At 38.8% G+C, this 26119-nt stretch overlaps 1 protein-coding gene across 1 annotated transcript in view; it reads left to right on the top strand.

Moving 5' to 3' along the window:
• The window catches only part of KIF26B (kinesin family member 26B), a 263040-nt gene that overhangs the window by 68336 nt on the left and 168585 nt on the right, over positions 1 to 26119 (top strand). The window contains exon 3 of the mRNA XM_032183779.1: positions 24711 to 24877. Within this exon, the coding sequence (XP_032039670.1) occupies positions 24711 to 24877 (167 nt within the window). The remainder of the gene's footprint in view (positions 1 to 24710; positions 24878 to 26119) is intronic.

Consider the following 26119-nt stretch of genomic DNA (forward strand, 5'->3'; position numbering starts at 1 on the left):
TGTAGAAAAGATGATACATGTAAGGATTTGAGTGATCATGATATTCAAGGAAAAAGTGTTCCTTTCTCTGCTGCACTTAAAAAGACCCTTTTGACCAAAAGTTTGGAAAATGAGATCTTAAACTGCAGAGCATTACTTGGCCCTGGGCATAATGATCTCAAGCCTATTCAGAGAGTTATCAAAGGCTTTGTGTACAATTGATGAAAGCCTACAGTATGTGCTTTCTGTTTCCTCTTTATGTATAATACATGTTTAGAAGAACACTGTTCTCTGAGAAAGAACCAGCTTGTTCTGGAGTTTTGCAGTGATGAATGATTTGTTTGGAGTTTACTTAGGTCACGGCTGTCTCATAACACATCAGTTCTTTCAGGCACAGCCTTTTAGAAAGAAACTGGTAGTGATTAGAGTTGGGCACAAGATGGAGAGTTCAGATACAGAGCCAAAGCCTGTGTGTGGGGTATCCTCATCCAGGATTTTGATTCCAACCTTATTTTCTAAGTGTCTACTGTCTAATTTATTTCTCTTCCACTTGCTTCTGCTGTCACTTCTTAAAGTGTTCAGCAGGATAAAGCTAAAATGTTAATGATTGCTACAGCAGTGCCAGGATAATTTAAGTAGCTTTTGAAGCATATGATGCAAGGTACAGAAATCATGTTACTTGCTCCATCTGTAGATTAACAGGCGTTTTCTATATTTATTCCATACTTCTTAGAGCCAGACCTATTTTGTCAAAGCATTTTAGCAATAAATGAAAAGGAAATTTGTGTACTGGCCCTTCTAGTACCATGTTCTTATGTGACCACACTCAATTCCATACAAGATCTGTAATGCAGGAGGTATTTTGCCCATGTGCAGTTAGGTTTTGGCCCAGAATATTTTGGATGGCTTGCATTCAGTCATGAAATGCATGAGATCTTCATTTGAGTATGGTGGCTTCCAGAACAACATAGAAAACTTTGTTCTTGTTACTACAACCTCATAAGTGATGATGTTGAACAAATGCATGCAAACTCTTGCGCTGATTTTTTTTTTTTTTTTTTTAATTCTTTGACCAAAGTAACTCATAGTGAGACTGTAGACTGAAAGTGCAGGAATTTTATTTCCAAAGTTTGTTTGACTGGACCAAAGAGCAGATTGTCAAACAAATTCAATGGCACTAAAATTAATATCCCCACTTAATTATCTCTGTTGCCCTTGTTCCTCATGCATTAGTTGTTATCTCTGAAGTAGCTTTCCTCTAAAAGCCTTTTTAAACCACATTACTAGTAATTAGATATGACCCTACTGAAGTCACTGTATGTCATGAGCTGACGTTTTGCCATGATTGTTTGATCATTCAGTTTGTATATTACAGGAGTTGGCTATTTGTATTTTATTCCTCCTGTCTACCTCCTCAACTAACAGCCCAGCTGTATATGGATTTTCTAAAACCATCAAGAGGGAAAACTGAAGTCTGTGCTAACTAAAGCAGGAGGTTCTTTTTTTTTTTTTTTTTTTTGCATTACCTTGGTGTGATTTGATCTCTTACGGCATTTTTATGCATGGCTTAATGACCTTAAAATCATTACTTTCCCCCTTCATGATACCAGGGTGACCAAGGGAAGAAGGAGGTAAAGGGTATCCCATGGACTGAAAAGAGCTAAGTAGGCTTATCCTATGAGTATGAAAACCCCATGACTCAGCTGTGATGTGAGGAAGAAATCTGTGGACTATTACAGGAGTGAGTTAATCCTGTAAATTAGTGAAAGCCAGAAGATCACAATTAGTGAGGATTTGTAGCCTTGCTTTCCTCCCCTGCTCTGTTGCTTAAGAATTTTGTCCAAGTGTGAGACTAGTTTCTTTTCTGAAATAATAGCTGTGCTAATTGCTTGCATCATTGAACAAAAGAATAAATTGAGAGATGGCTGAACAGTGAGGAAAAATGATGCGGAGATGAGATGGAGAGAGGGAGATGACAAATTAATGCATTGAAATAAAGTTCTCCCTTTGTCTCCCACACTGTAAATAAGGTGGCACAGAATCAGAGTAAAATGGTCAGCTTGTCCTTTATTTCATAGTTCATGAACACAGGAATTCAAAAGTTAAGACAGCCAATTTGGAAGTGAGAAAAGGAAATATGCTTTTTATGCAATATACAGTTCTGTGGAACCTATTACCATGGAAATAGCGCTGAGGCCAAAAGCTTAAGAAAATTCATAAAAAGGTTGTATGTTTATGTGAGCAGTTAAAAACAAACAAAAGAAACCACCGCCAAAACCTTTCTGCTGTTAGGATAATAAAGTTAAGGATAAATTTCCATATGGCATAAGACAATTGGTATCATATTCTATGGAGAAAGCTTCCTTTGAATACATCTAATACATTGCTAAGGACTAGAATTCCTGAAACCAGCAGGGAAGCTTTCCAGCACAGGAGTAACTGGGCTGACTGGGAGTTGGGTTCTGATGTACTTAGTCATCTCTTAGACTCTTTGTCCCTCTGTTCTGAAAGTGGCCCTTGAGTAGCAGCTGGAGAGAGAGCCTAGATTAGAGCCTGAACCTGGTGAAAGATAAACACCAGATGACAACAGATGACTGGTGCTGCGTTTTGGATGGAGGCCTGTAATAAACAGATTAGTGAAGAGTGCTTTTCCAACAGTTCCAGCAACATTGCCAGAGCTCAATGTAGTTGTATGTTTCAGAATTCTTTGTCTATTTTTATATTTATTTTTATTTCTTACTAAAGTGTGTGAAGATTCAGGGCTTCTAAAAAATAAAAAAGCAAAACAAACAAACAAAAAAACACCATTGGGTTGAATCATTCCTATAAGCAATGTGCTGGTCTTTAAAGCTGCATAAAGATTCAGTCCCATCGCTGACATTCCTCCTATATCTTGCTATTGTTCTACATCCTTTGCAAGAAGAGACAAAATAGAGATGTTTGTACAAAGGTAACTCATCCTGATTGAGATGTGGAAGGATGGAGTGATGGCAAAATAATTAGAAAGCAAATTTCTAGTAGTTTTCCTTTAGATTTCTAACTGGTACTACTCAAAGAAGACGCAAATCAATGTATTGTTCACTTGACAGAGACATTAGTTTTACATCATAAGTGAGACATTAAGATAATACTTAGTAATGTCATAGTAAATACATTATGTCGTTCCTTTTATTTTGCTTAGGAAAAGCGTTAGGCTTTAAAATGTGAAGAATTGCATTACTGTGCAAAATAAAAATAAACTGACAAGGCTTTTTTTCTTTGATACTATGATGTGCTTTTGGGAAGTAAGGAACAAATAGCTAGAGGCTGATGTAACTCTGAAAAGTGATTCCACATAGCTATCATGTAAAACCATTGTTTTTCTCTAAAGAGTTTCTGAAATGGCACCAGAAATAGAACATCAGACTCTCTGCTGGAACAGTTCTCTCTTTAATTCAGTGAATTTGAGTTAAAGTGGTTGGATTTTCCCCTGTCACGAAATAGCTGAGTTCAAAATTTTTGGTGCAATGACAAAAAAGGTCAGCAGAGTTGCAACCCTGGGCTTCAAGAGAGCAAACTTTAAGCTACTTAGGGAGCTAGTTAGCAGTTTCTGCCGAGAATCTGCTTGAGAAGGTTTAGGGGTCCATGATAGCTGGTCATTTTTTAAGAACCACCTTTTAAAAGCACAGGACGAGGCAATCCCATTGTGCCACTGTCCTGGTTTCAGTTAGGATAGTTAATTTTCTTCTGCTGGCTGGTATGGTGCTGCATTGCGGATTTAGGATGGGAATAACGTTGATAACACACTGATGTTCCAGTTGTTGCCGAGCAGTGTTTACACTGTCATAGTAATTTCATACAATGGTATGGTAAGGCCACCCACTTAGTGGATGAAGGGATGGTGGTAGATGTGATCTTTCTGTATTTTTTTAAGGCCTTTGATACTGTTCCTCACAGAATCTTTCTGGGAAAGTTGTCCAACTGTGAGCTGAACAGGTGCATGCTACACCGGGTAATGAACTAGCCTAAAGGCAGAGCTCAAAGGGTCAGAATAAATGGAGCTGCATCTGGCTGGTGGTCAGTCACTGGTGGGGTTCCCCAGGGCTCACTGCCAGAGCCAGCACTGTTCAACATTGTTATCAGTGATCTGGATGCTGGAGGGAAGTGCATCCTCAGCAGGTTCGCTGCTGATACTAAACTGGAAGGTGTTGTTAACTGTCTGGAGTGATGAGAGGCCTTGCAGAGAGATCTGGATATGTTGGAGCCTTGGGCAGTCGCCTATGGCATGCAATTCAACAAGGGTAAGTGCAGGGTTCTGCACCTGGGATGGAGTAGTGCCAGACACAGGTACAGACAGGGAGGCGAGTAGCAGTAGAGCATCCTGCAGAAAGGGATCTGGTGCTGGTCACAGCAGGCTCAATGTGAGCCAGCAGTGTGCCCTGGTAGCCAAGAGAGCAAACTGCATTTTGGGATGCATTATACACAGCATAACCAAAATGAGGTGAAAAGAGGTGATTCTCCTGCTATATTTAGCATTGGTGCGGCCTCACCAGCAATATTGTGCACAGTTCTGGGCTCCACGATATAAAAAGGATGTTAAGGTACTTGAAAGTGTCCAGAGGAGGGCAAAAAGCTGTCAAAAGGGTGGGGAGGCTGAGTTCACTGGGTTGTCCAGTCTGGACAGAAGGAGGCCAAGGGGTGGCATCGCTGCTCCCTGCAGCTCCCTGAGGAAAGGAGGCACAGAGGAAGGTGTTGGGCTTTGCTCCCTGATCACCGATGGCATGATGTGTGGGATCGGCACAGAGCTGAGCCAAGGGAGGTTCAGACTGGGCTTTAGGAAACATTTCTGTACCGAGGGTGGTCAAACACTGCAACAGGCTTCATAGAGAGGTGGTTGATGCCCCATGCCTGTCAGTGTTCAGGAGGCGTCTGAACAACGCCCTCAATAATATGCTTTAACTTACGGTTAGCCCTGAAATGGTCAGGCAGTCAGGCTAGGTGATCTTGAAGGTCCCATGCAACTCAACTATTTTATTCCAGACCACTGCAAATGTGAGAGATGTGTGTTGTCATATAAAATACATTTGGGACCAAACTCTTCTCTCTCACTCCGGGATAATTGGCTTGCAGTTGACATGGCTGCGTCGGAGTAGTAGAGCTAAGAAATCTGTTGGAGTTGCTCCTCTTGACAAATGAAAGCATAAGGCTGATTATCCAGCAACTTTTGAACTTTGATTGTGCCTAGCTGTCTTCTGTGGAGGGTAAGGAAGATTACATCTGCATGGTGTGAGGAAAAAGCCACTCCCAGCTAATGAAACCATCTTTTTTTAAACCCACAATCTTTTCTGAAGAGAAATGAAAGTGCTCTTCACCTTTCACACCCACCTAACCTTTCTGTAGCTGAACTTAGAATTGCTCCAAAGGTTGAAGGGAAAGGGAGGGTAATGAGCCCTCATCTTCCAAGAGGTTGGTCTGTGCTCATTGTGCTTTATGTCACTAGGAAGTCTCAGCAGGAGCATCTGTAGCTCTGCCTTGCTTGGGAGCACGGCAGTTGTCATCACTTGTATCATTAAAGTATCAGAGGACTTTGGTTTAATAAGTCAAAAAAAAGTCTGACTGGTAGATGCAAACGTCCCATGACTATACTGCAACCAGTGCAAGGCATTAGTTGTGTAGGTTGGAGCGCAAGTGAGGCGTTTGTGTTGTGACAGCTCTTTGGATCGAGTACATGCATATGTCATAGGTGTGCTTTGCTTCAAATAGTTTGAGTCTTAAAATCTCTGATAGTGGCATGTACTTGTGTTTATTAAATAGCTGTTGAAGTGTATGCACAGGCTTTTGGCTAATGGGAAAGACAAAAAGAACTAAAGGTTAGAACTATCCTTGATGATGTCACTTCTGCTTCTCTAGTTTCATTGTGGCTGCATTGATCTACAGCGAGTATGGTTCAGAGTCTCACTGCTTAATTGCAATGCATTCTTGTGATGTGAATTCTGCAATTCCTTTATACCTTTTACTGCATTATTACTTTTCAAGAAAGTCAATGCTATTAAAAAAAAAAAAGTGTTTAGGCTGAGTTTTGAAAAATACTTCATTTTGAATGCATGTAGAGTGATATTTTCTTCCCTGTAAGAAAGATATAGCTAATAAATAAATATAAGCCAGTTTGAGACTAAGATTTTTTTGTCACTAATTTATTTCCTCAAGTGTCAGAGGAAGGAAGAATTCCCAGTAAACGTTTTATTTTCATCATATAATTGCTGTTTCCTTTTCTGGCCTCAGATACTTTAGGTTAGATCAGAACGTACAGTGGCCTGTAGCCATGCTAAATTTCGAAGGGCTATTGAAGATGATGCTCTCATTGCATCAGAGGGCAATATAATGCCATTAGAAGTTCAAGAAGAGACTGTTAGTTACTATGACTTTTGCAGGAGGATGTATTCAGCTCTTCCATCTTTTCAGGAGTTTATAAAGATGTAACCAGTGTCAAGAAGGAAAATTGTGAGGCTTTATTTTTCCTTCAATCCTGACAAGTTTAAGGCCACTGGAGGTAGGCAGTGTTGCTTGTTGGAAACCCCAAACCATGAGTGCAATCACCTCTGTTTTATTCTTGTATATTTTCTCAATTGCAGTGCAATATAGAAGATGGAAAATTAATTCAAGTATTATTAAAGAAATTGTACAGAACACATCAGAAGAAAATCTATAGTAGTGAGATAAAAAATTCTTAATTGATCAGTTTCTCTCATCCGTGAAGGCTTTGTGCAAAGTTCAGTGGCAATGTGCAGGAGGTAAAAAAAAAAAAAAAAAAAGGATGCAACATGATTCTCAATTGTACCATGAAGGTATATCATGGTGGTGATCACAGACAGGACTGACAAGGCAAGTGTGCTCAAAAAGCTTTGTCTGTATTTGGATCAGCTTCTAGGAAATGCACCGTGAAGAGCCTTGCAATGTTAGGCAGGTTGAACTGATGCTTGTTTTGCAAGCATGTGGAAGATTTCTTTTTGTTTGTTTGTTTGTTTTTTTTTGTTTTGTTTTGTTTTTGTTTTGTTTTTGTTTTTTTGTTTTGATGAAAACCAGACATATCATCATTTGTCCTGATCCAGCAAGTAGTGTAACCAGCTACTGTTCATGTGACTTATGAGAACAGCACAGGTAAGGGTTCTTGACCACCAGGACTTCTTGACGAATCATAAGAGTATCAGAGTGTCCTAAAGCTTTTTCTTTTTTCCTTTTAATTTATTTTTATTTTTTAAATGAGGGCTTTGGAGGAAAAAAAAAATCAGTTCTTATATTACCAGCTTTGTGATTCTCTGCCCTATTCAGCCATCACAAAGGTGTTTATCTGTGTAATCCTGAATTCCTGGAAGTGCCATTTAGCCAGAATTTAGCAGTTGAAGCTGATTATCTCTGTTGTCCTCTACTTCAGCCTCTGCAAAGATCTCTTTAAACATTACCAGAGATCATCTCATCAAGATTTATTCCTACTTACACAAACGGAGGTAAAATGTGGACACTTGATGATAGCAGCAAGAGCAGGATTCTTGGAAAGAAACTTGAGAGAGGGGTTATGCAGGTTATGAGATATTACAGGCTCAGTGGTGTGGGTTTCTTTGTTTCCTCTTCCATTCACTGCTCAGTGATTTTAATCAGATATGAACATTTTCCTCCTCTTCCTGCCTCCTCAATCCTTTGCCTCTGAAACGGGAACAGTCGGCAGTGCAAGGAGGCTCTAGACATTTTGTGGTATCTATGATATTCATCTTTGATGAAGATAAATAGTGTAGCACCTTATTTCTCATATTTGCTCCAGTATAGGTGGCTTAAAGCATGGCAGTGGAGGCTTATTATGGCTTGGTTTCCATTTGTGTAAGAGAGGAGGAGGGTACCTATTAGTTGCTTAACAGGAATACTGTAAAATAACTGATTGCTCTTAGGTTCCCATTTTATCTGCTAGACATTTTTATATCATCTGTGAGGGGAAAAATTTTTTGTGTAATGCCTGTAAGCTATTGCTGCTAGTATTGTGCCTGATTTTATTGCATTTAAGTAGAAATGCCTCTTTGTAGTTTCTTGGAGAATCCACAGGTGGTACCATAGAAAGGCAGTCAATAGCCACAGCTCCACTAGAGCAAGGTTTGTGCTTATGTAGATAGAGAATTTGCTCCCTAGACATTTTAAATGTTGCACTGACTTGGAATGGGGGAAAAAATAAATTCTACTCGGGGAATACTAAAATAAATCTGACTGAAAGGTCTGGAGCAGTAATTGTATAACATTTTGCAGACTTGAAAGTCCATTCCTGTAAAAGGACTCAAAATACTTTGTACATCAAAACTAAACTTTGGCAATAGATTTGAATGAAACAAAGTTTATTATCCCATGCTTTATATGTTACAAATCCCATTTACAGGAAAGTGAAGGGTGTGCCTGAGATGAGTGCCATGAGTTTATGAAATGTTGAGAAAATAACCTTTTCTTCTGTTATTCATGCTCTGGACAATAAGGGTCACCTTGTGATTTTATTTGTGGAAGTTAAATTTGTGGCTTCCTGGGAGAATCAGTATCAGAGTGGATTATAAGCTGGAGAAATTCTAAGGGTTCACAACAACTTGGAAAATCTTCAGAAGCAGAGGAGACTGGCCAGAAGTTGGTTTCATGAAACTGATGTTGTTTTCTTTTAATCTTCAAATACAACTTGAGCTGGAATTTTTATCAACTGCACAGATTTTATGCACTTTAGCATTTAAAACTAGTTGCTACTGTGCTTTCTGGAAAAAAAAAAAAAAAAAAGAAAAGAAAAAAAGGATTGGAAACGAGCTTGTTTTAGAGGGGTTCACTTCAAAGTGTGCTGTTGGGAAGATCAAGGCTATGGAAGTTTTAAATTGACCTCTGAAGTTTTTAGGTTTTAGCATTATTGAAAATAATTCTTTCAACAAGCTTCTGAGTCCAGGATATATCTCCCCTGTTATCTCCCCTGTTGTTTATTCAATTCCTGATAAAAGCAGCTGTTTACTCCTTAATTCCTAGTAAAAGTAGCTCCAGCAAGCTACAACCCTGTCACCCTCATACAACGTTCTGTTTGCTCCTAGGGAATGTTCCATAATGCTGTTCTGCTGAAAAGTCAAGCTGCTGAAAAGTCAAGCTTTGAAACTGTAGACTTTTTTTCATACACTTTCATAACTATCTGTTTCTTCAATAGGACCGGACACTGTGTGCATTTAAATCCATTGTCAGTAGGGGATGCTACGCAGGAATGTGTATTTCAACCTCCGGGTTGGTCAAAGGGCTGTGCTGCCCCCATTTTGTACAGCTTCTGTAGCTGTGACTGTTATGAGCAGAGCAACTCAGTGGTGGGAAGTATTGGAGAATTAGTCTACAACCTCCTGAATTTTTGGTTTTAGTGCATACGTATATTAATTGAACTCCTGATGTTTTGGGCATCCATGTTTTGGTTTCTTAATTTCTGTACACACATATTTTTGCTTGTACACACACAAATATATCTTTTTATTCCTCTTCATTTCCTCTTAGAAAGACTCCTTTCCTTCTTTTCCAAAGGAAAATGCTGAGAAACTTCAGGATAGGTTCTGATCTAAAATCAATGTGAAATCAAGTTTACTTCTCTGGTGACAGACCAGCAATCATAACTCTTGCTATTAGTAATCATATACCATTCTGCTGACATTAAAAAAATGAAGAATCAGCATTGATTTTTTTTAAAAGGAAATGTTTGGAAAGGAAATGAGTGGGGAGTGTTTCAGCCCATCCTAAGAATACTTCTTAAGTAGCAGTTCTAGAGAAATATTTCAGGAGGGTTTTTTTATTGTTATTAACCTACATATAGAATGGTCCTGTGCTGTTTGGAGCTAGTTCATACCCATGGTGTATTCCCTTTGTCCTAGTGTAAATGACTTAGCAAATGTCTACAGTATACATTGCAAAGAGACAGGAGACTTTTTTTCTCATTCATATAGATTACATCACTGCACTCCCACTGACCTCTAGTCAGCAATCCTTCTTTTGGCATGTCACTGTGGAGCAGAAAATCAGTTCATGATGCTCTATTAAAATTTAATTAAAATAAAGACTTCCTTTCAAAAACTCGTTTAAAAGTAACTTCTGAAACTTCTATGTTACAAATTGAGTAAACAAGTTGAAGGGGAAAAATCCAAAACATTTCATGAGCAAATAAAAATTCTCTGTGGGGTGCTGAAAGCCAAAATGAAAATTGAAGATAAACATGAGAAATTTATTACAGTTCAGAATGGTTTGCTATATTTCAGATGATGAGCCTGTTTATTGTTGTTATATTTGGACTTCATTAGATGCATTTAATTAAATCTATTGTAAATCTGTTTTATTCCCAGTGGGCCAGTTAATGTAATCTTGGTGTTTGCCTATAAAAAATATCAACCAACAGTTCCTGCACTAATTTTAATCACTATTTATTTTTAGATCAGAGTGGAGTGTGTTTTGTCAGTTTAGGTTATTGTGTAAACTCCTTGGGGCTGTGACTTTTTGTCTGTGTGCTATGTAGAAGAAAGGAGATATTAATTGCTACTGTGTAAAAAAAATAAAATAAAAATAGAGAAATAGCCTGTTGAAGCTTATTTAGGTTGACTTTTTTGAGGAAGAACTAAGTATAAGTCTTGACTGGGTACTTTCAGACAATTATTTTAAGCTGATATTCTCTTTTAATCTTCTGGACTTTTGTTATAAAGTTTTCCAAATGTCTGTTTTTTTTTTTTTTTTTTTTTGTTTGTTTGTTTGTTTGTTTTTTGTTCTTGTCCTCTCCTGTCTCTTAGGCTGCCAACAGAAAAAGTGACCAGGGTGTGTAAAAGAGCAAGAATAAGCATTAGGAGATGTTAATGTTAAAGATTAGGAAATAATAGGCCTACCATGAGGCAGAAATTAAGAAGAATCACAATGGTCTTAGATATTTCACAAATTACGTGTCCATCTGAGATTAAGGTACTACAGAGATAGGTAATAATTTATAGCACGAACTGCAAGTACATGCTGTCTATGTGCTGTGAGCCACTTCTGCTGTGAAAATATACACAAGGAATGCATATGAATAGAACAGCAAATAACTAGCAGTATTTACTGTGAGCACTGTCTTCCAAAGTTAAATGCATTAGGTGGGAAAATGTGTAAGACTTTGTATATGACTGTCATTTGTCTTTTACAGCCCTTCTTCTATATAGGAAATGGTTGATACTGCATTGATCATTAGGGCTGCATAGAGTCTACTTCTAGGTTGATCTGGGTTCTGTTTTAAGAGAAAATAATTCTTTATGAATTCAGTGGTGATTATTTGCTCCTCCAAAGTTCTCATTATCGGTTATACTGTCTGAATTTGAAAGAATATTCTCTTTCAGAAATGTTCACCATTTATTAGTGCTTCAGGTTGTGAATGTTCAACTGTTTTCCTTCCTGCCTTTTCAGAAAGTGCTGCAGAGCAAAGCCAGACTCGAGCCAGTGCCCCTTTTCCCTCTATTATTCACTTTTCAGAACTGTTCAAATTGGAAAATGTCTGTAGTTTTTATCTTCAAATTGATCACTGATCTTTTAAATGCTATCTTAGGGAAGTAAAGGGGTTGTATTGCCTAAACAGAAGAAGCATCTTAAATTGGTGCTGCGGAGAAAATTTTGTTCTTCATCTGATGTTATTTAGCTGGTCAGGAGAGATGGGGAATGGTATTAATTAAACAGACTGCAAGTGAGTGTGTGCTAAATTCCAGCTGGGAATGGATAGTCAGCATGCTTGAAGTACTCAGTGTACAAGGGACCTAACGGGAAAAGTGGGAGTGTGACTTTCTTACTGTAAAGCTGTCATAGTGAAGATGGATTATGATGGTTCCTGCAGACCAAAATGCAAATTACTTGAACTGGGGAAAAGATCATTGCATGCATTTGAATTAAATGTTTGGCCAGCTTCAGCTAATGTGGTGTTCAGCTAGCTCCTGGAAAACCGCACTCTGCTTGGATTCTGTCAAGAAAAAGACCTGCAAATTGAAAATGGCCAACCGAAACAAATGTGCTTGAAAACACGATTGAAGTTGCATGCAATGACTGGATGCAAAATCACAATTAGCTTGGAAAACAGAAGCAAACTAGGAGTATACATAGAAAGCCGAGAATGTTTGGTGTTGCGTAGGAGATGCTCATTTCATTCAGTGGAGTATCATAGTATGTGCATAGCCTGAAGCTTGCAGGTTGACCTCTTTGCTGAGCCTCTGAAAGGGGCCAGAAGAGAGCTGCCCAGTCCCTAGTGGTTTGCAGCACACACCGACAGGGCTTAATTTGGTGTTCAGTTGAGGATGTGCTCCTTCTCTTCTTGCTTTCATTAGCTGAGATGGCAGTAAATCTAGAGCAAACAGAGGAGAATATAGCATAACTCAGCACCTAGTCAAGTCTATAGAATTCACTGCAGGAAGAGGCCTCCAAGTCAAACACAGTTGAACGATTTTTATGACTGCTAATAACAGCTGTAGCTATGCAAACCAAGGTAATAAGGCAATCAAACCTGTGCCTTAAGGCATTCACCTTCAGGGCCGGGAAGGAGCTCTTTCTGTCTGGCTAGTGGCTTTGTTTGAAGGCTCTTCTGGCACCTTTTGAATTCGTTTCATGTATTGCTGTTAAAACTGACGGTTGCTGCTGTCATAAAATAATTTTAAAACCCCAGCAGGACATTTTTATTGTTAACATGAAAGTAAGACAGGTGTGCAGGTATTGTGACAGAGATTAGAAAGACTAACCTTGTTAAATTTATAGACAGGTCACTCCCGCTGATGCATGGCTTTTTTTTTTTCTCTTTTAGCAACTGCGTAGTGACTCCTTTGGAAATGAGACAATTTCACGGCAGGTCCCATTAGCACTGATAACTGTGAAATTAGCTATTGCTACAGCTCTGCATTGGTACCATGAAAGAAGGAGCACCTGCAAGGGACTATTAATATTAAGGACAGAAAAGGGTGAGGCAGCTACACAAAGCCAAAGGGCAGTGCAATTCAGCATGACTTACGCTGTGGGATGGTAGATTAGTGCGTGGTTTGTGTAATTGACCAAAAAGGGGGAGTTTTCAGCATGTAAGTTGAAGCTAAATGCTGTTTCCATGTGGGGAAAGAGGAACACTATTGTTATGCTTTTTGACTTGAGAGGTTGGCTGGGATCATGGTCTCACAAGGTATTTGCACTGAAAGGATACGCTGTTTGCTTCTGAAGATTGTATCAACATCTCTGCTTTGGGGAACGAAATACGAACGTTTCCTAGGCAAGTGCAAGGCTTAGCTCTGAGCCTTTTCCAGCTGGAATTCAGCCCCCCCAAAAGTGCCTCTCTCGCAGCACCACACTGTTGGTGCTTCTCTCATTTCCACTTCAGCACATCTTCCATGGATTTTTGAACTAAGTAATGGCCAATTCTCGGTGTTCACATTTTGCACCACAGACCCCTTCTGAATATAGGGTGTACCTTTTGAGCAGCTCTGTATTCAGCTTTGCATAATGCATTTTATTTTAGCTATCTAAGGCTACATCAGAATGTAACAATTTATTTTGAATGAAAACTGGATGTCACAGCATCAACTTCAATACAGTTTCATCCAGATGCCACCATAATATTATTCTAATCTCCTCTTAGGGCTGTGACGCGTGATCAGCTTGATAAGTTCTCAGCAAGTTTACTAATATCTGGTAAATGTGAATGCATGGTCTTGGCTTACAGCAAATTCGAGATGATTTGAATTTGTCTCTTTCACTTAGGTCTATAAAAAGAGACTAAGATAAATCACATTACCTTGCACTTGCAACAGGCTAAGAGTGTACATGTGGACAGCTGTTATGATGAAGTACAAAAACTTCTGTGCCTGAGTCATCATAATCTTTTAACACAATGTCAGGAATTCGGAAAGCAAACTGGCTCCTTAGGCAGCATTACAAATGATGCGTTGAATGGGTCACCTGAACTGGCGCAACTTCAGTGACATTAATTCATTGTGAGCACTTAAATGGTTATAGCAGCATTTTAAGAACTAAATTTTGTGCAGAAGACTGGATATTTTCATTTCTGAATACTTCACATGGAATTGAGCCCAAACAAAGAAAGCAGAAAAAATGCTTTCTTCAGAAAGGAGGCAAATTTCTCTTTTTAAGAGGAGAGATCTTATTTCAGTACAGGTAATACACTGGAAGATATGCTGCAGTATCTGTTAAGCTAAACTGAAATGCTGAGAAGGGACATGTCAACATAATGATCAGACAGCAAGATTTCAACACAGTATTTCTTTCTATAAAGCTTTTTTTTTTTTTTTTTTTTTTCTGCCTGAAGATTTCAGTGGAGCTTTCAGAATACCTGAGAGCACTTGGAGCCTTAGACCTGTCCTGAAAGACATCAATGTAACAAAGCATTCAAATATTCATTTCAAGTTTTATTTCACTAATGGATGAATCATGATATACAAGATTCTCCTTAGAGTCCTTTCAGATGATGAGTGGTTAATATTTCATAGCAGAAGGAAAAGAGAAAGCTTCATGAACAGTTTTAATAATTGTTAAAGTGTCAGAGGTTAACTTTTATTTAATCAGTTTTTAAAAATGTACTTCTATGTAAAGATGATTTAAGAAAGCGTATGGAAAAAGATACGACAGAATAAATCTTCAAACTTAGAATATTTGATGAGTTGAGGAGGATTTCCTGTTCTCTCTCAACTTAAGCTTCCTAGACTTCTGTATTGCTTGGTCCAATTGCTTGCTGGCTTTTAAATGATTTGACTCTTGGCTGCAAACAGCCCTTAAGCAGTCAGAAACTTGCTTCATTCACTATCTTGGGCTGAAGTTTATACAAATTCCTGGGTCCCCAAAGAACCACTCAAAAAAAAACAGAAAATCAGATCATGTGTCTGAGAGCATTTGTCCAGTCAAGTCTTCTAGTTCCTTCCTTTGTAAGGTACTTTATGGATAGTTGTATTAGCTAACACATGGATGATCTCTACCACTGTGGTATCTGCCAGTACTGCTATAGTTGTATCTTAGGCTGCAGTTTACAGACGTCAGCTTTTCTATAATTTCTTTGTAATGGGGAAGCTGGTGGAAAGGTACCAAGCTCTGAACAGACTCAAGACATTTGCTGGATTTCTGACGGTCAAACCCATGCAACCTTCCAAGAGCAGCTGGGTAAGAGGCATGTCAGACATGTACTGGTCTTATCTCCCCAGAAGGTGAGATCTTGGGGTGATTGTGTGTGTTGCCAAATTTGTGTTATGACGCATTTTTATGCAGTATTCAATATGGGAATCTCTACGCCTGACATTTTTTTCGTCCTGAAAATGAAGTAGTTTTTTCCCCACATTTTAATGGTAGAACTTGATCATATGTCTTTTAAATAAAGACTAATGATCTAGTTCACACACTATGTGTGGAAAAAGTAATGGTGTTTTTTATTGCTTACTCTCTTGCTAGCTAGAGAAAGAAGTTGCTTTCTGGGTCAATAATGCCATTTAAGATAAGCCCTCATGCTGACACACTCTGGTAGCTTCTAGAGCTGCTCTTGTCAACTGACAGTGAAAGGTCAATGGCTTACAGATTGCTGTTTGTGATAGGGAAGCAGCCACAGCACGATTTGAACTTCTTATAATGCCTTGACATTGCTGGCAGGATAGTAGCTGATCGGAAAAATGAAAGTTTGTATTCATAACAAATGTATTGCTCCTGCACACAGTGAGCTTGAAAGACTTCTGCCTCAGCTTCAAGAGCACCCTCACGTCGTTTGGATGCTGCTCCGTGTGCACAGACAGACAGAAGTCAGGTGTGACTGCCTTTCATGGTCCACATACACTCTTCTGCCCTTCTTATTTTAGCACAATTAGCCTGACCACTGAAGTCTTAAAAGGTAGTTGATGCAGCAAGGGTTTACAGTGTGATCACTGAATCTGGATGTGTACACTCAATTTTAAGTGAGCCACGCAAAAGAAAGTCCTTTTCTCTTTTAAGAGACTTCCTTTTGTAATAGGGTAAAAATCTGATAGGAAATAGAAGTGATAGTAAAAAAAAAAAAAAAAAAAAATCCAATTAATTTCCAGCTGCACAGCTTTATGGTGCAGCAGGAGGATACATAGGTAATTAAGAGAACCAACAACTTTAATGAAGTAGACTTAAAATAAAATAAATTCCGAAAGGTGGGGGCAGCCTCAGCTTTCCCACAGATTGTCACATTATTATTGTCTCCTTGATGAGAATGAAAGCAGGTTTATTGTGTAACTGTACAGTATCATATTTATTATTTTATTTTATTGTATTTCACTGCTGAAATGCCTGGGGACCCAAAATTGAGGCTAGAACCTCTTTGCTAGCTGCTGCTCCTATGTTTCATTTGCAGGGTAAGTGTGGGAATATACCAGCTGGGAAACCTGCACTGCTGTTCTGCCCACAGAGACTTGGCTGGTGGAGCTTCAGGAATGAGAGGGGTGTGTGGGTCTTGCTGAAGGTGTTTACTGCTTTCCTCATAAGGGACAGCTCGCAGCGCTGCTGGGGTCTGTCCACGGGGTGTCTGCTTCTCTGGGGCATGGAGTCTGCTCCCTGGGGCAGCTCTCCTGCTTGTGGCTTCCTTGGGGAGGACCAGGAGAGGCTGGTATGATCCTGAGTGGAAAGGTGAGTTATGAAAGCTGTTGTGTTTCTGTTACGAGGTAGAGACCTTACTGTTCAGAAAATAGACTGATAACGAAGTAGTAGCCGATAAATAAAATTAGCAGGTCAGGTGACTCGGGTAAAGGAGCACTGCAGCCTGGAATCTGCAACTTCTATACCAAGATATGTTTGCTGTAGGTAGGCATTTGCTGTCTTGAACACTTCAGATCATGTAATTTCCCCTCCTTTAATATTCTTTTCCTTTTTGTTTGTATGGTTGCTCCATAAATACATCAGTACCAAAGGACAGAGGTAGAAGCAAGCTTGGCCAATATTCTTTCAGACCCAATATACTGATTCCTTCCGATGTAAATCGAGTACTAATTATTCCTCACATGGATTACTTAGTTTAGGGGGGTATTGGCAAACAGAGAAAAGTGAATTCATTGCTAAGCAGGATCCAGCAACCGATATCCCTCATGCCTCGGTGGTGGAGGTTGCCTGGGAATGTGCATCAACTTACATTTACCAAGGTATGGTCTGTATGAGAATTTACTGATTGAGCCAATGAACCATTGTCACAGGCTTAATAGAGCAGATTTCCTGTTTTATAATAAAGCTTTCATTGTTGCCAGAAAAAAAAAAAAAGGCAGTTCTTACTAGGTATTGTTTTGAAAAATTTGAGTGATCAAGAAGTAACTTACAGGTTTTCAGGCAGTACTTTTTGATTTTTTTATATTGTTTTGCTTCACTTTGCTTTTCAGTTCAAAAGCTAGGGCAAGAATGTGCACTGAGTGAGTGGGTGAAAGTAAGGGAGAATACTGGATAGCTGAGCAAATGCTATCATTTTTTACTATGGAAAAGTAGAGCATAAAAAAATCAAAAATACTGTTTCATAAGACAGAACTCTTGAGGAATCGGAGGTAAATGTCTTACAGCAGAGATAAATCCAACATTAGTTGGATATCTGATCAGCTGATGGATCAGCTTCTAAGTAGCTGATCTTAAGACATTCAGTGATTTGCTGTAAAATATTTCATTTAATAGTAATGGGCTCTTGGGTGTGAGAATTAACTGTAGCATGGCAATTTCGATGGGAGGATGTGCACGTGTCTGCACAAATTGGGATTTTGTCTTTGCTGAGGAGTGCTAGACCTGTGTTAAATAGCTACCTTGTTTATAGAGGGACATGGGATGTGGCTGCAACAGTCAAAGGTCATCTCTCTTTTGGACAGCAGGAAGCTAGAGACTGCAATTAAGCACTAGGTGCTGTCATGGTAACTAAGTAATGTTTAAGTAAAAATAGTTTATGCTAAATACAGTCTGACTATTCTTTGTTGGAAGTAAAGCATAATTAGCATTCTTGCCATCCCAGTGATTCCCCCTTTGACAAACCTTGCTCTTTCTACGGATGCATTGTTTTATGTTTCAATGCAAAGTCAGTACCACTACAGTAGCCTCTTCTGCTAAATCAATATTTCAGATTTTGTGTGGAAACTTGAATAAAGCAGGAGGAAAGCATGCCTGAGGACCCTCCCTTTGAGTTTTGTTTTTTGCGATGAACAGTTGCCTTTAGCAGCAGTATTTGGATTGTTTACATCACAGACTCTAAGACAGAGCCTGAATGCAGCAGTTGTGCATGTCCTTTTTCAGTCTTTTCCTCATGGGACACATTCTTTTGATAGGAAAGGACTATCAAGAACTGCTCACTCGGTCTCTGCATCAGCAGTTAGTGATCTCAAGTTATAGCAGCTTAGTGTTCTGCTGTGAGAGAAAAAGGTCATAATCAAATGGCAAGATGCTATGAGTGCCCTTAGCTACAGGAGCTGGTTACCATTCAAAAATGATTTCTTCTACAGGTGGGTTTTGTGCTGAATATTTCCTGAAATATCACCATTGCTGTAATGAGTGATTTGTGGCAGACGCAGTGTGTGTCCTTCATTCTCCATGGCATGTTTAAGATGACTGCCTTCGCAAATCCCTACCACTTTCAAGTTGCTCTGATTCAATGGTGTATTGTTCCTTTTTGCCCTGCAAAGGATGTGTTACAATTAATTTGTGAGTTGTGTAGGCAGCAAAAGATTCCTCGGTCTCTCTACCCCTCCGCTCTCAAAGGCCCCCTTTAGTTTCAGTAAACACTTGACCCAATTTACCTCAATGTATTTGAATCTGTTTAACAGTGATAGTTGAAACTGACTCTGAAGTATTTCCCTTTTCTATTTTCACATGATAATTTATCCCAGCAAACAATTAAATTACAAAAATTAAGTATATTAAACATCAAATTACCCACATTTCTCTTTTTTTTTTTTTTTTTTTTTTTTGTGGTGCTGAGCACAGTGGATCCTAGCTGTTACCTTGTCCTTTGAATATTACCGTAGATGATTTCTTTCTGTGCTTTTTTTTTATTAATGTGCAGAACATAATGCAGACCTTGCATGTTCAGCAAAGGGGATGAAGTCAGTGTTTTCAGAGGGGCTCAAATAAAGGAGCCAAATTGTAGGAAGAGGACCTACTGCTTATCGATACGTCTCTTGTTGAGAGAAGCTCTTCTGCATGTACTTGATTTTGCTTGAATAAGCAAATGATTTACTGTGAGATGCCTCTCTCATCGCCAGTTTCATCACTCCCAGAGAGCAGAAAATGGGCCCTTTGAGCCAAACAGGAAGAATAACTTTATCTTGTTATGACTGAGAGTAAACTCCGATGAGCCAAAAGGAGTTGGACAGAAGGTAAAAGATGAACATTTTAGAAGAGCCAGAACAGAACACCTGATTGTGCGCAATGGAAAACTTGAAATTAAGCTGCTAAACATGTAGTCTAAGCAGATACATAAGAATTTATGACGTTTTTGGTGTGTGAAAGCTTTGGGAGAGGAATCCTTTAGAGCTTCCATCATGAACTCATCTTTGAGAGGGGAATCTTTCACAAGAACATGTTTTTTGGTAAATGTAGACATTTGCTGTCTAAAATATGTAAGGAAGTTATTTCTTCAGTATTTATTGGGCGGAAAATTCAGTGCTGCTCTGAATCAAGAGTGGATTGCCAAAGAAGTCATTTATGAGTCTGCACGTATATGAAAGAGAGCTTTCTACTATCAGTTTCTTCTTGCTAGTGAGCTTCTCTCTTCAGGTTAGGATCTTTGGACACTGAAGATTGCTTTATAGTGACTTTGGACACAGATTTTTATCTTGAATTTGGCTCCAGACATGGATACATTTCATACATTTCTGTGCATCTAGTTCATTCATCAGTCATTGAAGTTTACTAGATTTCTGGGTGCATCATGTCCTCCAGAGCAAAGAATGTTTCACATCTTTCACAAATGTTAAATTCCATTTCTACAGTACTTCCAGTTGGACTCCTCAGTTAGGAGCTTTAGAAACACGAATGAGCTTGGCTGTAAAATGCCCTTACATAAATATAATTAACCTCATATTGCAGATGGCAAGTCTTATTCACAGAGCGACACTTTAATTGGAACAGGAAGAGAATCTAGGCTGGTTGACACCTGTGGTTTAAGTGCAGAGCAATCTTTTTCCTATGAAGTAGAGAATTTAAATCATGACTTACCTCTAGCTCTTGCTGTATACTGTCAGAAAGCAGTGAAAGAAGAGGTTAATGGGTGCCTCGCTTTTATGAGACAGGAAAAAAATGGGGCCTGGGGAGGGACATCTGTCTTGTTCCATATGCACTTAAAAGGTTTTTATTGAGGCATGAAAGGTTGTGTTGTTCCATGCTTTGTCTTTTTGTTGCTTATCCATGCACTGATGTGCTGCCAACAATTCAATAAAGGAATTTCTCAAAATATATCCTATTAACCTATCTTAAACCTCATGTATATGGTATGTGGGTACTAACAGAAGAGAAGGGAAAGAGAGTGGAGAATCTGGGCTTCTTTTCCCCATTAATTCCAGAAACCGTATCTAGTGAGAGAGCAGTGACACTGAAGAGGCAAATTTATGTGAAGTGTACTTGCCAAGCAAACATAATTTACATTATTCTGTTGTGTCCATCTCCTTTCTGCAAAAGCTTAAGTTCAAACCGTGATTTTCAACTGTGTCTTTTGAACTAGGATGGGGAAAAAGATTTTTTTTTTAAGATTTTCTAAATTTTTAATTTATTTCATTTTACTCATGTTTGTATCTATGTGAAATTTAGTGAGGAATGTAAGAGTAGAAGGGATTATTTGGTTCTGTGACTGGAGGACAAGACAAATGGGATGGTACGATACCTCCAAAGCCCACCCTTCAGTTTGGTGTAAGAGTGTAAATTATTTCTATGCTCTCTGGCCTATGAAGCAAAAGAAAGAAATACAGTAGAACTAGTTACAGTTTCAGAACACTTGTATATGAATTTTCTGGGCTTATTTCTGTCTACTGCTTTATGCATATGTATTGAACTCTGAGAATAAATGAGGATTTATTAATCAAATATTGTAGGCATGTATGCCGGTGCCAGGTGAGGTGCTTAGCCTGTGAATTGACCCAGGTGTTGAAATTTCTGCAGCATAAGCTGAACTGGACATAAAAAAAAAAAAAAAAAAAAAAAAAAAAAAAGGCTCCCAGCCTGGCCTAGGATTTGGAAGATTTGGAATAGCACTTTGCCCTTCATCTCCTCTGGCTGGGTGTCCAAAGGGACAATTCCATAATTAATTGTCATGTTCTAGTTTGTTCTCCAGTTCTTGCCTTGATGTAAGGAAAAGATAGCAACATAGTGACTTGTGAAGCTCCTTCAAGCAAAACCTGATGTTCTGTTTGAGGCTGGGTGTTGCTGTATCACAAGGTACTTCTGTGTGTTTTGACCTCTGTAGCATGAAGTAGTGATGACAACTTCCTGGATGAGGAACAGTAGAACCTTTGAAATTCCGAGTAATATTTCAAGTTTCATTGCTTCTGGAGACATTTCACTGTTGAAAAACCCCCAGTTTGGCAGACAAAGGAGGCAAGTGCTAAAACTGGAAACCATTCCTAGTTTGGGAGATTCCAGACTGTGATTTAAGCCAGTTCTTATTTTGTCTTAATTTGTCTATACCTTGTGCTAAGCAAAATAACATGTCTTCCCATTTCGGTATCCTTGCAATACGCTGTCAGCTAACAAGTGTTCCTGCTGAGGCAAACAGCAAATTAACAGAGCAGAAGGACAGACAGTATATACATTTGGGAGTTTAATTCTGAGAGAGCTTATGCTGAGAAATGGATTTTTGCCCAGGAAGCGTGCCAGCACGAGTAAGGAAACCAAGCAGTGATGCTGGACCCTCAGGAGCAAAAGGGTATGTAACAAGCCCAGTGCGCCCTGTTATGAGTGGCCATCCAGGGCAGCTCTGGGAGGGCTCTCTGACATGGCTGTTTACACTGGAATGCAGCTTTTCACAGATAATGCATCATTATCAATGTCAATCGTCGCTTCCTGCTTTCTGCAACAAAGAGAGCTTATGTTATTGAGCAGGAAGAAGTGCTGCAAGGAACTGCTGCTGCCTTTTCAACAGGCTCTGGTGGTCAGTGCCATGCAGATGTTTCACAGCTTGAAGTTTGAGCAACTTTACCATCCTTGTAGTATTTGCATTGTGTTAGTATGGCATGATAACAATAGCAGTACTACTGAAAAACCATAGAAGCAACCTCATTCTGCTTTTGTCCAGAAGTGTATGCTTTTCCTAAAATGAGAATAACTCACATGTTTTCTTTCTTTGTCCTGTGGATAGTATGGTGCTCCACAAATACAGAATATGTAAATATGTTTGATTATTTCCAGCTTCTTACTCAGTTCCTCTACATTTTTAATATAAATTCTTGTACTCAGGTCATACTTTCTTAAAATCTTCATCCCCATTTGTTAAAAGGCATTAGTGTTCCTTTTCTTGGCTAATACCTATTTCTGTTTGAATGCGTATGTGAGGAGGAGTAGTCTATATTTGTATCTTTTTAAAAGAATCTCATGTCTCCTTGGTAAGAGAGTATTTGATTTTGTGCTAAATATTCAGAAGTTCATGAACCAAGCATCTCATCGGCTTTTGAGGAAGCCTGAGTGTAATACCTTTCAGGAAATGTGCACAATCTGTGTGGTACTCTTTATTTCTTCTGTCTCATTCTTGTTAATAGCATTTGTCAATATGAGTATGGATCACATAAAATTCTCCATAATTGGAGGAACCATTTAGTTACACCTTTTATGTCCGTAGCATGATGCTGCAGTGTATGTGGAAATTCATATTTGGAGCAGCAAATCTTTATTTGGCAGTAGATGGGGAAGTTATGATTGCAATTGAGACTGCAGTTGAGATCAGTCAACTCATTGGCTTAACTGCTCTTAGGTTCCCACGGAACTGAGCTTCACTTCCCACTTCCCTGTCAGCACTGACAACTGAATAATGATCACAGAATCACAGAATGGGATGGGTTGGAAGAGACCTTTAAAGATCATCTAGTTCCAACACCTCTGCAGTGGTCCATCCCTGACTTCACCGATATGAAGTGGATGGGCTAAGACAGAATCAAGTTCATGTGTGTATTCTCCTCTGAAGGAAGAGCTTTTAAAATCTGACTGCTTAGCAGTGGTCATTGTGGCAGATGATGAAATTGGTTTCAAGGTAATTTGAGGTGATAAGGCAGAATCTTGTGCCAGTTCATTCATCGCAAATGTAAAGATCAGAGTTAACAAAAAATATGGAAAACTTCAGGAAATTATTGGTTAGTGAATTCAAGTGTACTGGATGCCCCAAGTGGACATGTGTAGGTTAGCAGCACATTGAAGAGCAACTGTCTGGTTGCCTGCATGCTGGAAACACAGGGAGGTACTGGCAGCTAGCCTAAATTCCTGAGTTTTAACACTAAGTAGTATGAGATGATTTAAGTCCAGGATTTCAGCCTTCTGAGACCACTGCTCATTCATTGTAGCAAATCGCTAAATCAGAAAGGCTCAGTGTGCAAGTGACATGATTGGGGTGCTCTCAGCAACTTTAGTGGTTCCTCATCTAATACAGTGGCTTAATTTAGTGCTCCTGTAAGTATTACAGTTAATTGCCCTCAGAATAAGTACAATAGGGATAAACTCTTAGACTGTCTTCTTAGATGTAGCAGAACAGGTAACACTTTTCTATATAAGAAGCAGAGGTTGGTTGGTGGTTGGTCAATGTCTATGGAATAATCTTCTGCAGAATGAAAGGATGTTAACCATATTGCATGTTGTTTCCCTGTCTAAATGCAAATCACAATTCTTCAACTTTGCATTTAATGACCAAAATGTCTAACAGCTGAAATAAAGCAAACCTAACTAGAAAGAGAGTTAACTACAGGATGATCTCAAGTACTTTTCTTGATGTACCTCACAAAGATATCCTTTTGCTGTTGTGGTGGTATCACCACCTTACTGTGATGATCAGGAAAGGAATGAGAACTGAAATAGAACACATGAGTTTAGCAAACTTTTTGCAGGGGGAAGGAAGCTATGCTTTGGAAGATTGCTAGCATTATCTGTTTTTCCCAAAGAAGGACTGAGATGGGGCTTCCTAACAAAGAAAACACTAAATGGGCCATCATAAGAATGAAATCATGGGGTGTTTAAAACCTTTTAAGAAAGCTAATGAAAGTGAGTGGTAATGATCCCAATTTTCCAGAGAGATGACAAATAGTCTAGGATCCCAAGGGACTCCTTGCTATGCTTTTGTGTTGGCATTTCAGAAGAAAGGTCAACAAGACTATTTAATACACTAGTGCTGTGTGTTATTTTACAAAGGTAAACTTTTTTTTTTTTTTCTGAAGTAAAATGTAAGTATCTTACATGTTTCTAAACTGCCTCTTTTGTACCGTAAGAGGAAATCCAGTAAGGATTTTGGTTTACCCTTTCTTTTCTGTATGGATGGAAAGCCATTGACATTATTGACATTTCTAATGATGGGATGAATTTACCCCATTAGTTTTAATGCAAACAAGGTTAGGTCTGAGCCAAAGTACTGTAGATTAGCATGACAGAAGCAATGAGCATGTTCATAGACCAGCAAAGATGTAGTGAATGAAATGCCTCTCTTACTCCATCTGCAACCCAGAGGCACTTCTGGATGAGGAGGGGTCAGCAAGTGAGTTTTAAGCTGATGACTCTCACTGCTTTCTTTTTTTTGTCTTCAGATATCTCAGCTTATGACAGAGACTAGTCGAGAGGGCCTGACTGAAGCAGCACTGAACCGCTACAATGCAGATAAACCCTCCTTGTACAGCTTCCCTGCCTCCCAGAGCACGTATGTTGCTACTGATGTATCCACAGGCACTTCGGTGGCAGCATCATTTTTTGCCAGGTAAGAAAGACTTCTCAGATTTTACTTCTCTGGAAACAATTTCTTTCATAGGAATTTCTTTCATTTTGTAGTGAAGACATGGGGCTGACTGAGTAATGTGCACATGACGAGAGATGCTATAGATAAAGCTCATCAGAAGCCTACTGAATTACCATGAAAATGTTGTTTGATGCACCTGTATACATTTGTCTCTAAGATGGGGACGATACTTCTACTCCGTAAAATAACACTTAAATTCTTGATTTGGGATAAAATATGATTGTAATTGCAGAATAATACCTGATCTCGTGTGATTTTTATAGAGGATACCCTGAGTGACAAGAGCCCATCCAAGTAATTTTTTTGAGATAGGCAATCAGTTAGTAATACAACTGGAGTTGGACAGTTGTCTTTGCAGGCAACCTTCAGGTTTGGAGAATTTTACTTCTATCTAGGCAAATTGTTAAGATTTATATCTCCAGACTGAATATTTTAGGTTTCTGATTTCAGTTTCTGTCCCCATCATGCTGTTGAATTGACCTGATGGTCTAAACTCATCCTCAGAACACCCTTTCTGTTGATCACTGAGCCAGTGTTTCCAACAAAGTTTTCAAAAATCTGATGAAATTTTCATTTAAAATCTTATGGTTATCTCTATTAATTTGTTAGTAAAAATGGTTTGTTACGTGGGCATACTAGCTGATAAGTGAAATATTTACTATTGACAATGGAAACATTTTTCTGTGCAGAAATATGCTCTCTACAGAACAATTTTTTTAGCCTGCTTGAATTCTGGTGTAACTGAAGAAGTTGAAATAATCTTTGTCTTTTAATGCTCTTCAGTAATTAGAAGATTAACTTGGAAAGAGTTGTGGAAGCAATGAAACAACAAGAGAATAAGCTATTTTCACATCACTTCCAATCCAATCTAGTGAGATATCTGAAACATTGAGTGAACTTTTGAGTAAATGCCTCAGGCATACTCAGATTAGCTTCTTACCCTTTAGTGAGCCAACTATTAGTAATTCCACATGATTCTATTTCATTATAAAGGAAAATGGAAAACTTATAAAGTTGCTGAACTTTGAAGACTGTAAATCTGGAATGAAGATTTTCCTATTTTTCCTCACATGAGGACTGCATATGTTCAAGCAGTGTCACACAATAAATGAGTCATGTAAGAGGATTAAAAGCGGTATTTTAGAGGAGCCAGTGAACACTGTTTCGGACATCTCTGCCTTTTTTCTTTACAGATGTGATGCT

Source organism: Aythya fuligula, chromosome 3 (assembly GCF_009819795.1).
Source record: "Aythya fuligula isolate bAytFul2 chromosome 3, bAytFul2.pri, whole genome shotgun sequence".
NCBI classification, from domain to species: Eukaryota; Metazoa; Chordata; class Aves; order Anseriformes; family Anatidae; genus Aythya; species Aythya fuligula.